The sequence below is a fragment of the Nicotiana tomentosiformis genome, chromosome 2, assembly GCF_000390325.3.
Source record: "Nicotiana tomentosiformis chromosome 2, ASM39032v3, whole genome shotgun sequence".
NCBI lineage: Eukaryota > Viridiplantae > Streptophyta > Magnoliopsida > Solanales > Solanaceae > Nicotiana > Nicotiana tomentosiformis.
Window position 1 is genome coordinate 190342023 of NC_090813.1, and position 16775 is coordinate 190358797.

Genomic DNA, 16775 nt, shown 5'->3' on the forward strand with positions numbered 1-16775 from the left:
CCTTAACTCTATTTTCTAGGACAGCCATTACTACCATATTATTCTCCCTACAAAATGTTTTTAGTTCTTTTGGCTTATACACTTTATTCATACCCCTAACATTCTATGTTATGATATTCATCATGATATAGTATTTGTTTTAGGGCCACCTCCTCAGTCATTTCTACTCAGCTGCCCTCTTGTTCCCTGAGCTTCAGATAGTTGCACAATCTTCTGAGCAGTGTCAACTAGAGCTTTGAATACATTGCAAATGTCTACTTCATTCTCTCTTGTGGTTCCCATATTCATTTTTGATGCAGACCTTCCTCTAGCAAGCTGCCATTGATCTTCATTTTCCTGCTGAATAGGCATTACTTCACCTTTTGATTCCATTTTGTCCATGAACCTACCATGTGCATCAATTTTATCCACATTAGGATCAAGTACCTTCACTATTCTCCATTCTTGTTTTATTTTCTGGTCATAACCTTTTTGCTGTCCTCCCTCCTTGTTCTGCTTCTGTTGGTCTCTACATGAGTGGCCTATTTGGCAACATGTTTGGCAGTACTGAGGCTTCCAGTCATATCGTACCATCTGCTCGATCACCTTTCCCTTAGGGTCATATAATTTGATTGACCTGGTAATGGCCTAGAAATGGTCTGGTTTCGTGGCTTTGTTCCACTGACTTGCTATGAATCGCTCAATTGCCCCAATAGTTGGAGTATTTCCCACCACATACAATATTATAGCTCGATTCCACTTCTGATTCTCCTGTACAATGTCCTCATCCAGCAATTGTACTACAGTTTCTCCGTCCTGTATCACCGGAGGAATATAGGATAGATTCATACCCTTAGCTGCAAATTTGTTCTCGTTAAACAGTCCTGCCCAGGATCTTCCCCCATTTCTAGTCTGTGTTGACTTCACCTCTTGCATGTTCTTCTCATTGTCGATCATAGTACTTCCCTGTTCCTTTGGCAAGTTTGCATTTATTGTTCCATTGCTCTGCAATTTGCTCGTACTCGCACCGTCAATTGAAGTCATCTATGCAGCTACTCCTTTAGCTCCATCATTCATCATCGGTGTCACAAGAGTGACTGGGCTCACCGGTGTTGCCAATTTAGTTCGAGCATTACTTAGATCTGGCCAATTTAGGTCAGTGTCACTTTCCGGATCCAGATCTTCCTCTTGCATTTTCTCTGTAGCTTTTGCAGTTTGTTTTCCTTGTTCTCGCGTGATGATGTCAGTTAATTTCCTTTCTACCACTGGTGTTTTGCTGGTGTTCTTCTTTGGTCTTCCTCCTCCTCCCATTTCCGGCGAAGGCGCAGGTTAGTTAGCACCTAACGTGCACCGAGAGAAAAAAGAAGAGAATTTGGTTATTATTTTATGGATTAGGTAAGTCTTCTCTACTCAGTTTTAATTATATTTCATAAATCTATCCTCGTTTTTAGCATTTGGTTGATGATTGCAAAAGAGAAATTGGGGGTTTTGTCTAAAATTTCATAAAGTGAATTTTTGAGTTTTGAATATCGATACGGAGTCGGATTTGAGTTAAACTAATATGGTTGAACTCGTAATTTAATTGGTTGTCACATTTTGTGAGTTTTTTCGGGTTCCGAGGTATAGGCCCAGGTTTAACTTTTTGGTTGACTTTGGGGTTTTGATTAAAGAGTCGACCTTTATCATTTGGAATTGTTTCCTTAGGCATTATTTGATGTATTTGAGTTGCTTTTGGCTAGTTTTGAGACGTTCAGAGATCGGTACGTGCGGGATGACATTTCTAGAGTATTGTTTGACTTGCTCGATATTGGATTCGACTTGTTCGAGGTAAGTAACACTTCTAAACTTGGTATTGAGGGTATGAACCCCTGAATATACGTGCTATGTGTTTGGTGTTAGGTGATGCACATGCTAGGTGACGGGCGTGTGGGCGTGCACTGTGTGAATTATGATTTGGTTGATTATGTGGTATTGTGTAGTTACCTAATCTTGTCTTTATCTATGAAAATTCTACATGCTAGAGTAATTGAGCTGAAATTCATGTTAGAAACTATGTTTAGGCTATATGTTTATTCTGCTGGGACCCACTGAGGTCATTTTTGTTATTGAGTTATTTGCTTAAATTGCAGTTACATACTCAGTCATATTCATTCATTTGCATAATATATCTTAGTCTCAGTATCATCGTTGTCACATCATGTTATCTTGTTCGGGCTGATTGGCATGAACACTATAAAGTAATTTTTAAAATATTTATATTATCCACAATTTTGTGGTAAAAAAATTATATTTGTTTACATTAAGTTATGTATTCACATTTATTTCAAGCAAATACGTTATGATCTCAAGTATTAAAGTAGATAATAAGTAACGGAACAAAAATAATTAAAATGCATGTACTTGAAACAAAACTTCAACAAAGAAACAAAATTTGTGTACTACACTACTACCCATAGTAATAAGCCACTGCTTCAAGAAGTTCACTAGCAAAAGAACTTTATAAAACCGATTCATATATATATAGTATCAATAATAATAAACATCACAATTGTTCAAAAGTCTTCACCATCCACTTTAATAGATCAAATTAATTTGTGGCCACCATTTCCAATTGCATCAACCGCATTTTCCTACATATTCAAAATAAAATTAAAAATTAGAAAGAAACCTATATAAAGTATGCCCTGGTTATATCTTACTAAGAACGAATGAGATTTATTTTCAGTACTATAACATAACTAAGTTAAACACAAAAAAGATGTACAAGTGAAAGAGAAGCAAAAATGTGAATTAACATACATTTTACTTAAAAATTCTGTTCACTTATCTCAACTTGCATCTACAAATTAACTTGCGAATCTTACTTTAGATAAGGATCAAATGTAAAAGTGCAATAGCTAGCCAAGACGAATTTGGTCCTAACATATATGGCAACGAATCTAGCGAATTAGATTTTGTTAATAACAACATCAAAATCTCTAAAAAAAATCGAACTTGTTTGACGAGGAAGTGAACCAAAATCTCCCATAATGCTGGCGGATATCAACTTATGTGAATTTCATGTCAACAACAATTTAATTATAGGCTTCAGACAATTCAAATAAATGAAAAATAGACAGTTAAGAATAGTGCTTTTCCACACAAAACAAAAGATGTTCATTTTCCTCCCTTCCTAGGACCAGTGGGTAGAAGGATAAAAACTACTTAGAGATTTGGTAGGGGTGAGAAATTAATAGCCCCTCCCTTCCTAGGACCAGTGGGTATAAGGAAAAAAACTACTGTATGCTAGCATTTTGGCTCCAAAAGTTGGGATAAAGTTTATGTTTTGGTTGATTTAAACTTATTAAGAACAAAAGGGGATTTGATATTAACTTCTCTGTCATGCCGGTGATAAAGTTATTGATCTTTAAGAGGGAAGAGTTTTGTTTTTTAGAGTGAAACCCAACGATTGGGACCATTAAAACTTCCTGAGGCTTCACCATACATACCCTTTAACAAAGGACCATTCAAGGGAACCTCTTGAACTCATTCTTGACCAAATGGCTAGAACAAAAAGAACTATGACTTTTTGAAGAGTGTCAGCAGCTATGAACCTGTAGTTCATTGCATAAGGATTGTTGGAAGCAATGAAGTGAAAAGATAGCAATGGAACAGCAAAAAGAGCAACAAATCTGTTGATCCCTGAACATTGATCTGGGGTGAAGATTTTCCACCATTTTACTGAACCGTAAACTAAGATCATTGCTACATACAGTGGAACTACAGCAGTGAGAACTTGGTTAAGGTCTGAAAGTGACATCATTTTTTTTGTTAACTGATGAAACTCAGTAAAAGGACTCAAAAAATATTTTCTTCACAAAACAAAAGGCACAGATCAGAAAATGGCTTTGATCATAAAACACATATGGGGTTTTGTATTAAATGAAAGAAAAAGAAAAAGACCCCAACTTTCCCTCAGTAACCTCTCTGTTCTCTCATGAAAACTGCAGCTTGAAAAGAGCTACTACTCCTATTACTGATTTTTGGCTGAGTTTAAAAGAACAATGAGAAGTAAATAAAAAAAGATTTTTGTGGGAAATGACAGAAGTGATATGATATATTTATGGGAATTAAAAGGCAGACAAAGAAGTAAAAGCAAAAGAATAGAGAGTATGATATAATTTATGCTCAAAACATAAGTAAAAGAATTAATCGTAAGTTAGAAAAGTGAGGGTGCTCACTGCTCGCTACCCATATTAGAGGTGACAAATGTAGAAACCCAAAAGCTAAGTATCAAAAATTCTTTTTATGAAGAAGTAAAAGACATTGTTAAGAGTCTTTGTAAATCCCAATTAGAATAACACAATTGCATGATATGTATGTTAAGGTTAAGATTGTGTATTTATACCATCTGTGAGTCATATTCATGAACTGCTTTTAGCAACAGTGAGTTGATGCTTCTGTAATGACGTTCTAACAAGTCAATACAGGAAAAAGTAAAATATCATTAGGTTCAAAGACAAAAAATTTATCTCCTTGTAGAATCGCAACAATCACTAAATTTAATAACAATAACGATTAAACTCACTACAAAATAGACAGATAACAAGGGCCTTCCACTGAAACACTAACATGTTTCAGTTGAAAACATCTAATGAAGAGAAATTATATTGATGGTAGATATCAAACAGAAGCTCGTTAACTAAAGTTGAATTCTTTCCATAACCAAATACCTTAACTAGATAGTGTTTCGCTGAAAAGAGTTAATAGTTTCGTGTGGTAAAATTTGGCACCAACTGATGCTTTGTTAACAAAGAATCACGTGTCCTTTTCTTTTAACAAGAGGAAAATGAACTTATTTTGCAGCCATTATTATTGCCGCTAGGATTCTTTTTGTACTAGCGTTATCATGTAACAGAACCATCAAAAGCAAATAATTTAGAAAAGCATGATTTAAGTTAAGATTGAGGTAGTTTTTGGAAGTATGAAATATAAATACCTTTTCAAGACTCGGAGCATGAGTTGAGCCACAAGAATGTGGTAGATTTTGGCCTCTTATAGCTCCTGCACTACTTGCATCAACTGGTGAAGGAATATTAGATCCAGCACACCCTTGTATATCATGAAAATTCAGTCCAGGGTTGTTTTGCATCAACTGACTAAGAAAACATCACATTTCTTCTCTCATCATTTCCTTCATTTCTTCTTTCAGAGAAGTCATTCCATTGGCATGCTTTTGTTTAAGCTTGGTGATTTCTTCATCTTTTTTCAGAGAGTGACGATCTACTATAGCATCTAACCCGACCAGGCTGCTCCTTTACAAACACAGCCCTAAATGCATCATCTGCTGTTTCTCCGGAACTTTGACGATTCTGAAATTCAGACTGTCAAAAAAATATTACTGCACATCACTTACAAGTCAAGATAGATTGAACACTAAAATAACTTAAACTAACTTGTAATTTTTCCTACAAAAGGCATGAAATATTTTCAGGGGTTATTGTAAATGAATGTTGCACTGGAAACTGTTAAAAGCAACACTTATAAAGAGGAAATGGTCATATTGTCTTATCATTTAGAGGAAGAGACAATTAACACTAGAAATTATTAACACATTGAATTTCTTTGCTGAGAACCAAAAAGGACTGACAATCTCTAATTGATCTTCCCTTATACTTGAATTATCAACTGTATAAAAGAAAAGAAACCACACTTCCTTTCAGAATAGTCTAGTTAAGATATATTACCTGGTTAAGAGAAATGTGATTTAGTTTCAATTTGTCTAATTATTTCTTGGTCAGGGTAAATCAAGTTTCTTTCCCAACTATGAATTCTTTTGAGAAACTTCAACTTGTCTTATTAGCAAAGATCTAGGAGCTCTTAATAATAGTATCTTTTTTGAGCTTTCGTTTCAAGTGTCTAAAGAACACATACCTGCTAACTAGATTATTTTTTTCAACATCTCTTAGGTACACATAGGACCATATATCCATCAAACCGTATTTTCGGACCAGATTAAGAAGTGAATATACATGAAAAAAGGATATTAAAAGTGCTAAAACCTGATAACTTTAAATAAACAATCAACTATATAACTACACTGAATTTGCAAAAAATGAAGGTGAACAATATAAATATTTAGAAATTGAGAATACCCAAATTCACAATTTAGTAAAATCAATAACACAAGGCTTTTAAATTAATTTTATCTTTGCATTTCTTTGGTTGTAGAGGGTTGAGGGTTTTGTTCCTTTTTTTGTCAATTAAGCTGGTACAGTTGCAGTACAGCTAGAATAATTAATAAGAAACATATATTATGAGGCAAAAAAGTGGATTCAAAAATATGGAATAATTTAGTTTCTAAGCAATGACTGTGATACTTACCTAACTACATTATCTTCGTTTGCTATTCATCATGCTACAGGAATCTATACTTTCTTTTCTACCGTTATTATTTACAAAGTGAACTTTAAATAGTTTATCAAGAAATATAACTTTTTGCAACAAAAACAATAACTACTTAAAAAGATGATGATCGTCAAAAGGCAAGATCATAAATTGGAAAAGTAAAGAATACCGATTAGAGACTTTTTCATGAGATGAGTTTTATCTAAATTTATTTTGTAGAGGCTTGTTCCAGTTCTTTCTTTCTTGGGATTAGAAAGTTAAAGAAAACAGAGATGGCTATAATATAACTATTTCTAAAAGCCTGAGAACTTACAATTCTAAAAGCAATAGAAGAGCAGCAACCAAGGATGAAGCAACGAAGAAATAGAAGCATCGATTGAGGGTATTGGAGCAGCGGTGCCGTGGAAACTGTTTTGCTACTTATTCCTATAGGGTTTTCCAAGCACTATTCGATCTTGGACTTATGAAAATTGGCAGAATATTAAGTGTAATTTTGGTGGAAAATTTTTTATAAGGAATTTTTAGAGTACGCTTGTAAAGGGTTGCATTTTGTATGACAATATAGCAACTATCCAAAAACGTTGCAATATAATTAAAAAGCATGGCCAAAAATTTTCTATTTAGGCAATACTTAGAAAATATTGTCTTTACGATTACGTAACGCTTTATAAATGTTACCTTAAAACCCGTAGCCAAAAACTCTACTCAAAGGTCACGCCTAAAAAGTGCTCCTATAGATGCTTTTGGCAACACTCTTTGAGCATTGCCTAAATTAGTGTGGTTGTAAGCCTAAAATGTTGTAGTGTATAAGAATATAACTACAATTAGCATTTTGTATACTATACATAAGTTCTATTTCAAACTCAAAATATACTAGAATTTGTATGCAGTTAATAAGTTACTATACTATTTTTCGGGAACAAGCTATGTATTGATTGACAGGGAATATACATGCATCGCACATGTCCAAAAACTAGTAGACCAAAATAACAGAAACCGTAAAAATTGCACCTCCAACTATGAGTTCCCTTTATATCTTTTTATTTATTTATAGTTCCCGTTAAATTTTACGACCAGATTTTATTAGATATATCAACAGTACTCACTTTTAGTTAACTTGAGGAAACTACTTGGCAGTATATTAAAAAGACTATTTCAAATTTGGTGTCCAACCATATTTTTGTCATTTTCTCACTAACATCAATGATCTGGTGCCCTTATCCCCTTACCTCTTCTCCTTCTCTTCTCCTCCACACGTATTTTCAAACTTCTTATGTGTTTTAATTAGTTTTTCTATAGAGGATACCCAAAGTGTACTGAAAGGACTGCAAAACTGGATTGTAAATTGTGCACCTCTGTCAGATATGATAGAAACTGGAGCCCGGGACCAAATTGTGGTCTTTTTGAACTCAAACGATCAAAATAAATAGAAAAAACAATTGACCACCATCTTATATATAGTATTTACCGCACTATACTTTAACGGCACGTTTGTCCGTTAAGGTATAGCGCATGTAATATATGCTCTATACTCAATCTTTACGGTTATTAATGTATAGCGCATAAATGATATGCGTTATCCATCCGTGGAATATGTCCTATGATTACCTCTTTCTTATTTTTGTAAAACTCAATAAGATATGCCACGGATGGATAACGCATATCATTTATGCGCTATGCATTAATAAATATAAAAATTGAGTATAGCGCATCTATTACATGCGCTATACCTTAACGGACAAATGTGTCGTTAAGATATAGTGTCCGTTAAGGTATAGCGCGATAATTTACCGCGCTATATATAAAATGGTAGTCAGTTATTTTTTCCACATATTTTAATCGTTTGAGTCCAAAAAGACCACAATTTGATCCCGGGCTCTAGAAACGGTCACCCCATGTGCAAGATGCTTCAATGCATAAATTCCATGATCATCCTCCACTTCCACTCGAGAATAATCAAAGTACCTCTTGACATGAGCCACCATCAACCATCACCCTATGAACTAATAATATTGTGGATACAATATTTGCATTACTTTAATTGAATTTTATATTATTAACTTTAGTACCAATAATTATAAACATTCAGATATTGAGAAAAAAATAATTCTTAATTATTCAGTATTCAAATCTAAATACATTTTCATATTTAAATGTGTATTCAGATTCGGATATTTTAATCTCAATAAATCCAAAAGGCCCTTAAAACAAGTTTAAATTGATAATTCATATTGTCCACCTTAACTTGCTTAGGAATTTAGATGCCATATTGGTTAGAAGTTACTTGATTCTCTTAATCTATTGAGAGAATTCATTATAGCTTGGTCATCTGCCTGTTTCTTCTTAATGATTTGTTTGATTGACTATTGCAATAGTATTGTATTGCTTTTGATTTGTACTGTATTCCTTAGGTCCGCTCTAAAAAGAAAATTATGTAGCATTCGTTTTTAGTATGTTTAATACAAAATTACATTTTTTTGTTATGAAATCATTTATTTTAAACTTCTCGTTTATCCTTGACCAATATGCATGACATGCTTAAGACTAGAAATTTCAAAAATCATGATTGGTGCCCTACTGTTACATTGTTATCGATCAATTTGTCATTCTTTGTCTTTACTTTTTCTTTACTGTTTTCTTTGTATTCACACTGATAAGTTTCAGCATTCTCACCACCGACAATTTCTTTTTCCTCTTTAATTTGATCTCTCCAGCTTAGTGTCACATACCCACCTAATTTAAATCCAAATATTTATATATTAAGTGAAGGTTGTGAACTACTTTATCACAAAGAGTTTGATCACAAAAGTTAACTCATGAGGTGAAAAGTTGTGAAGTGGTTATAAGCTTATATTCCTGAATAGTTTTGCTACCTTAGGTTTGCCAAAATTGAGCATGTTTGGTCTCTGTAAAAATATTTAAGAATCTCAGTTCGTTAGATTTAGCAGGACCTTTGATAAAAAGAAGATGTAAATAGAAACAGTAGGAAAGTCTTGTAACATTCCAGAAATTATAACGCCAAAAACTGCATCACATAAAAAAATAGGACAAATAGTAGAAACTGCACCGCAAAATACAATACTAGCCACAAGAAATAGATCAAAATAGCAGAAACTCTAAAAATATTGCACCTCAAACTATAATTCTCCTTAAATCTTCCTAGTTCCTATTAAATTTTACAGCAAGAGTTTATTACTTCCTCCCTCCCATTTTATGCGGCACCCTTTTTTTTTAGTTAGTCTAAAAAATATATTATCTTTTCTTATTTAAAAACAATGAATTGATTACATCTACACAAATATCTATAATTTATTTAAGATTACAAATTTTTTAAAAAATCTTACTATTTTCTTTCTTAAACTTCGTGACGAGTCAAATACTACCAAATAAAATGGGACAGAGTAAATATATCAATACTGCTCATCCTAACAAATTAAAGAAACTAAGAGAGTATTTCAAATTTGGTGTCCAACCATCTTTTTGTCATTAATGATGTGGTGCCCTTATTCCCTTACCTCTTCTCCTCCAAACGAATTTTCAAACTTCTTATCTCTAAGCCATATATCTGTTGCCTCATTCTTAAGCCATATATCTCAGATTTTTCAGTCGTCAACATCAACTAAAAAGGTTAGTCAATTAGTATCAAATAACTTTAAAAAGTTTGTTTAACTGAAAATTTATGTATGGCTATATATCTTCAAAAATGTTTTCTGCAATGACTTTTTATGCTTCTTTCTTCAGTTTCTTTGTATTCTTACTTCTTCCTCTTCTTTCTCCTGATAATGTTTTATATACTTTTTATGTATTTTTTATACATCAGATCTTGAGAACTTGAAAGGAAAGGGAAGGGAAAAATTAATACGATCATGGAAAGAGGAAATGAAATTGAAGGAGAAAGAGAGAAAGGGGAATTAGCAAACAAATTTGAGGTATGTCATTCAATATATATTTATACGTATTAAAACTAATGTTGACTACAATAATATTATACAAATGTTCGAAAGATCTTCTTACATTATTAGTGAATTTTAATTATTCACGTGCAGTCAGTCGAAAGAATTATATAATTAAATTAATGGATAAAAATCGATTAAATTTAAATAACTAAAAGAATAATGGAATATAGTTCCTATGGTTGAACTGTAACCTAGGGCCTAAACTTCTCCTTTTATTAAATTGATTAGGAGTAACTTTTATTGCTTATACTTGGTTTCCTGCTATTCTCTACGGAGTTCAATTCAAGTAATGGGAAAGAATTTAACAGTGAAATTAAAGAAATAGCAAATAACGTTTGGTCTTTTCGGCAGGTGTCATTTTCTGCTCTTCGCAAGGAGGACATTGTCAATGTTCTGGATTTCATAGAGAGCTTCAAGTATGAAGAAAGTCAAATAGAAATAGCTCTTGACTTGGATATAATTGAAATGCAGAAATTGGAGCTGGCATTTATTTGTATATATGTCCAGCTTTCTTATTCCGATTTAAAGCAGTTTGAAGATGTAATGACTCGCAAAGGACACAGGCTAAGAGCTCTGCTTCGATCAGTCCTTCCCTGCTTCATGGATAGTATGGATGATTGTATCAGCTGAACAGGTTTTTCCATCAGTGAATGAATATGAAATTCTTCAGAATGTATGTGGCAACATAAGATATTTCCATCAATTGAAGATTGTTCCAATTGAACTGCATGTTATGCACATATGTTATACCAATTTGAGGGCTTCAGCGTCAAGAGAAGTTGGATGCTTCATTAAGCAGCTCCTAGAAACCTATCCAGACATTCTTAGGGGATATTTGATTCATCTACAAGAGCACATGGTGAATGTAATTACCGCTAACACTTCAGGGGCTCGAAACATTCATGTCATGATAGAGTTCCTATTAATCGTTCTTACTAATATGCCCAAGGAGTTTATTCACCATGACAAATTGTTTGATCTCTTGGCACATGTTGGAGAACTTATCAGGGAGGTATTAACTCTTGTTCGCGACTTAGAAGAAAATTCAAGAAATGAAGAGAGTACCAATGGAAAAAACCATGCAACTTTGGACTTGATGGAAAATATTGAACTCATGAAAGGAGATCTCAAACATATTTACTTAAAAGCCCCAGACTCGTCTCAACTCTGCTTCCCAATGAATGATGGATCCCTCTTTATGCATCTTCTACTCAGACACTTGAATGATTTGCTCAATTCCAATGCTTATTCAGCTGCATTGATAAAGGAAGAAATTAAGCTAGTGAAAGAAGATATAGAATTCATAAGATCTTTTTTGATAAATGTTGAGCAAGAATTGTATAAAGATCTATGGGCACGTGTTCTAGATTTAGCATATGAAGCAAAAGATCTCATTGATTCAATTATTGTACGAGATAATGGTCTCTTAAATCTTATTTTCTCACTTCCTTTTGTCGTAAAACAAATCAAGCTTTCCAAAGAAGAGGTCCCTAATTTACTTGAGAAGATTCCAAAGAACAAGGGCCTCATTGTTGTGAAGTCTCCCACCAAGTATGTTGAAAGGAAATCTTTGACAACTGCTCAAACAATCGTAGGTTATAAAGAGGAGACAGATTTGATTATTAACAAGCTCACCAGTGGACTGAAAATGCTAGATGTCATTTCGATCACTGGTACACCGGGTTTGGGTAAAACTACTTTGGCGTACAAAGTGTATAATGATAAGTCAGTTTCTAGTCATTTCGACATTCGTTCATGGTGTACAGTTGATCAAAAATATGACGAGAAGAAGTTGTTGGCAGACATTTTTAATCAAGTTACTGGCTCAGCTTCAAAATACAGAGATAATATTGATGTTGCTACTGAGCTACGGAAACATCTGTTTGGAAAGAGGTTCCTTATCATCTTAGATGACTTGTGGGATACTGCAGCATGGGATGAGTTAACAAGACCTTTTCCTGAAGCTAAGAAAGGAAGTAGAATTACTTTGACAACTCGAGATAAGAAAGTGGCTTTGCATGCACAATGCCACAGTGATCCTCTTGACCTTCGATTGCTAAGACCAGAAGAAAGTTGGGAGTTAATAGAGAAAAGGGTCTTTGAAAATGGAAGTTGCCCTGATGAACTACTGGATGTTGGAAAAGAAATAGTCCAAAATTGTAAAGGGCTTCCTTTGGTGGTTAATCTGATTGCTAGAGTCATTGCTGAGAAGGAAAAGAAAAAGACTGTTTGGCTTGAAGTTCTTAATAATTTGCATTCCTTCATTTTCCAGAATGAAGTGGACGTGATGAAGGTAATAGCATTAAGTTATGACCATTTACCTGATCCCTAAAAGTCGTGCTTACTTTATGTATACGGTCGAAATAGATTTCGGCCTTAGCACATCCGATCGAGTTCGAAGGATGATCTATCGAAGTAAGACCCCTAAGGTGGAACAAACTGACCTCGAACCCGGGGAGGCTAATCCGTGTCGAGTTCGATATCATCATCAAGCTCGAATCGAAATCGAACCATGATGCAGAGTAGATCTATCATACTGATGATCCAGAGACCAACCAACATTGACCTCGAATCAATTCGAAGGCTCGAGCCACGATCGGGCTCGAACCAAGATCACGAGTTCGAGCCGAAATCAAGCTCAAACCAAAATCGAGGGTTCTAAGCAAGATTGAGCTCGCAGACAAAAGCCGTTGCAATCCCACTAGAGAGAATCTTAGCAGAATGGAAAAGCTGACTTATCATGGGTCTCCCATTGAATGTTTATTTTATTATGCTTAGAGCCAAATCCCTCCACTATAAAAGGGCCTGGTTACCATTTCTGAAGAACAAGTTTTTCTCAAGCTTACATTGTAATAAAAGTGCTATATTCTTCTACAGTAAAGAATCTGTTAGGATCGAAAACCCGGGTAGTGCGGAATTTAGCCAAACAACGGTATAATGATAATAATAAAGACAATGGAAGGTGATAATAACGGCAATTAAAGAATATAAAGAAGACATAAATTTAACGTGGTTCGGTCAAGGTGACCTACGTCCACAAGCGGAGATGAACAATTTCACTATACCAACAAGAGTACAAAAGAGAGTACAAAATTAGAGTAAATACTCTAATTAATCCCAAATACCCCAAGAGAATAACCTCACAAGATCACTCCAAAGAAAGGGTTCACACAAGTATTTTCCAACACTCACTCTCTTACAAAATACTCTATAATGAAATAAAGGAGGAGAAAGAAAGACAAGAGTGAAAAGGTGTTGAATTAGTGTGTTTGCAAATGAGGAGAAAATTCTCTATTTATAGCAAGAAATCCTTGGCCTAATAATGGATATTATGTCATGGTAAATGTCATGACCCACAAATTTGTTATAATGGATATTATGCCATGGCAAATGTCATGAAAATTTGGCCATATTTCAAATCTCCACCTTGGCCTAATTTCAGCTTATAGTAAATTTACTTCACCTTCTCCGCAAAAACCCCAATGGGCAAAATCATTCTTCATAAATGCCAATCAAGTTCAGGCAAAGCTTGAACTTGGATACTGGAAGAGGTTTTGTGAACATGTCAGCAGGATTGTCTCTAGTGTTGATCTTCTGAACAGAGACTTTTCTTTCAGCAATGGTTTCTCGGATGAAATGATACTTTATATCAATGTGCTTCGTCCTCTCATGATACATTTGATCTTTAGTCAAGTGAATGGTACTTTGACTATCACAGAAAATGGTAATACCACCTTGGTGTAAACTGAGTTCCGCAAATAGACCCTTCAACTATAAAGCTTCTTTGATCGCCTTAGTCACTGCCATATATTCTGCTTCGGTAGTAGATAAAGCTACTTCATGTTGTAATGTAGCTTTCCAACTAATAGCGCAACCCCCGATGCAAAATACATAGTCTGTCAGTGATCTTCTTTTATATAGATCACCTGCATAATCTGAGTCTACAAAACCAATCAAAGTGTTAGTATTTCTCCCAAACTCCAAACATGTGTTTGAAGTACCTCGCAAGTATCTGAGAATCCATTTCACAGCATGCCAATGTGCTTTACCAGGGCAAGCCATATACCGGCTTACCACGCTCACTGCTTGTGAAATGTCTGGACGTATACAAACCATTGCATATATAATACTGCCGACTGCACTGGAATAAGGAACATGTGCCATGTACCTCTCTTCTTCCTCTGACTGCGGGAACTGAGCAGCTGATAACTTAAAATGAGCAGCAAGAGGGGTACTAACTGGTTTAGCATCTTTCATGCCAAACCTCTCCAAGACTTTCTCCATGTACTTCTTCTGGGTCAGAAATAGCCTGTTGGCTTTTCGATCTCTTTTGATCTCCATGCCAGGGATTTTCTTAGCTGCTCCCAAATCTTTCATCTCAAATTCACTTTTCAGCTGACCTTTCAAATTGTGAATTTCTGTTAAATCCTTAGCAGCAATGAGCATATCATCAACATATAATAATAGGTACACAAATGAACCATCATTTAACTTCCGGAAGTAAACACACCTATCATACATGCTCCTCGAATAACCATGACCCAACATAAAGGAATCAAACCTTTTATACCATTGCCTTGGAGACTGCTTTAATCCGTACAAGGATTTCTTCAACAAGCAAACATGATCTTCTTTTCCTTCAATTTCAAATCCTTCGGGTTGATTCATGTATATTTGTTCCTCAAGTTCGCCATGTAAGAAAGCTGTCTTAACATCAAGTTGTTCTAATTCCAAATCATACATGGCAACGAAGGCAAGCAAGACATAAATAGAGCTATGTTTAACAACAGGTGAGAAAATATCATTAAAATCAACTCCTTGTACCTGACTATAGCCCTTTGCAACTAATCGTGCCTTATACCTCGCATCTCCAACCCCTGGAATGCCATCCTTTTTCTTGAAGACCCATTTGCAACCAACAATTCTTTTTCCTGATGGCAGCTTCACAAGAGACCAAGTACCATTCTTGTGGAGAGACTCAATTTCTTCATTCATTGCAATCAGCCACTTGGCTGAGTCAGCACCAGAAATTACTTCTGAATATTTTGATGGTTCTCCAATTTCTTCAGTTTCATGTGTAACTGAAAAAGCAAATGCAACATAATCTCCAAACCTTAATGGTTGTTTACCTTCTCTTCTTGGTCTATGTTTGGCTATAGAATACTCATCTTCTTTTGGTTCAACTTCAGGAGTCTTAACTTCAGGAATTTTAGCTTCTGTCTCAACTTCAGGAGTTTCAACTGTATTTTGCTCTAAAGTTGATGAGCTTGGCTCAGAAGGAATGCCAATCTCAATCTCCACCTGGTTCTGTGTACTCTTTCCTTTATCTGTATTACAAGAACTAGAAGACTCTTTTCTAGAATGTAACATAGAGGATTCATCAAAGGTTACATCTCTGCTAATTATAAATTTTGGTGCCGTGGGATTAGGATACCATAGTCGGTATCCTTTCACCCCAGATGCATACCCAACGAAAATGCACTTTTTAGCCCTTGGCTCCAATTTTCCATCATTTACATGCATGTATGCAGGGCAACCAAATATCTTTAAATCAGAATAATTAGCATGAGTATCTCACCATATTTCCTCTGGAGTCTTAAAGTTCAAAGGTGCACAAGGAGCTCGGTTGACAATATAACAAGCTGTAGAGATAGCTTCTGCCCAAAAGGCGTTTGTCAACCCAGCATTTGAAATCATGCAACGAGCCCTTTTTAAAAGAGTTCTATTCATCCTTTCCGCCACACCATTTTGATGAGGTGTCATTCTCACAGTACGATGTCGAGTAATTCCTTCATTCTTACAAAATTCGTTGAATTCATCATTACAAAATTCTAAGCCATTATCTGTTCTAAGCCGCTTAACCTGTTTTCCTGTTTGCTTCTCAATCAAAACTTTTCATTGTTTGAAATTTAAGAAAACATCACTTTTATTTTTCAGGAAATAAACCCAAACTTTCCTTGAATAATCATCAATGAAAGTTAACATATACCTGGTACCACCTTTTGATGGGGTACGTGAAGGACCCCAAAGATCTGAATGAATGTAATCCAAAGTACCTTTTGTTCTATGAATCGCTGGAGATTTGAAGCTGACTCTTTTCTGCTTCCCGAACATACAATGTTCACAGAACTCCATATTTTCGGTACTTTGGCCACATAAGAGACCTCTTTTACTGAGGATGGAAAGACCTTTTTCACTCATATGCCCTAATTGTATATGCCACAATTTGGTGATGTCAGAATCTGGTTTATCTGATATTGAAACTGCAGCAGCACCTGTAACAATAGATCCCAAAAGAGTATATAACGTACCAGATCTGCGTGCTTTCATGATCACAAGAGCACCATGATAAATTTTCAGAACTCCACATTCACCTGTATACTTGCACCCAAGAGATTCTAGAGTGCCCAAAGAGATGAGATTTTTCTTCAAGCCAGGAACATGTCTAACATC

At 34.9% G+C, this 16775-nt stretch overlaps 2 protein-coding genes and 1 long non-coding RNA gene across 3 annotated transcripts in view; 2 read left to right on the forward strand and 1 right to left on the reverse strand.

Moving 5' to 3' along the window:
• The window catches only part of LOC104107800 (putative late blight resistance protein homolog R1A-3), a 172873-nt gene that overhangs the window by 150888 nt on the left and 5210 nt on the right, over window positions 1–16775 (forward strand). The window lies entirely within an intron of this gene.
• Window positions 2362–6905, reverse strand: LOC104107799 (uncharacterized). Its single transcript, XR_688859.3, has 3 exons — window positions 6680–6905; window positions 4958–5342; window positions 2362–2609 (listed from the first exon to the last, which is right to left on the reverse strand). It is a non-coding gene; the product is annotated as an uncharacterized lncRNA (long non-coding RNA).
• On the forward strand, window positions 10189–13526 carry LOC104107798 (putative late blight resistance protein homolog R1B-17). The gene is made up of 2 exons (XM_070196482.1): window positions 10189–10295; window positions 10674–13526. Exon 2 carries the CDS (start codon window positions 10936–10938, stop codon window positions 12652–12654), a length of 1719 nt encoding a protein of 572 aa, XP_070052583.1. The 5' UTR covers window positions 10189–10295; window positions 10674–10935; the 3' UTR covers window positions 12655–13526.

Excerpts from the sequence above, each read along its gene's own strand:
- LOC104107798 (XM_070196482.1), top strand. The coding sequence starts at position 10,936 with ATGATTGTATCAGCTGAACAGGTTTTTCCATCAGTGAATGAATATGAA.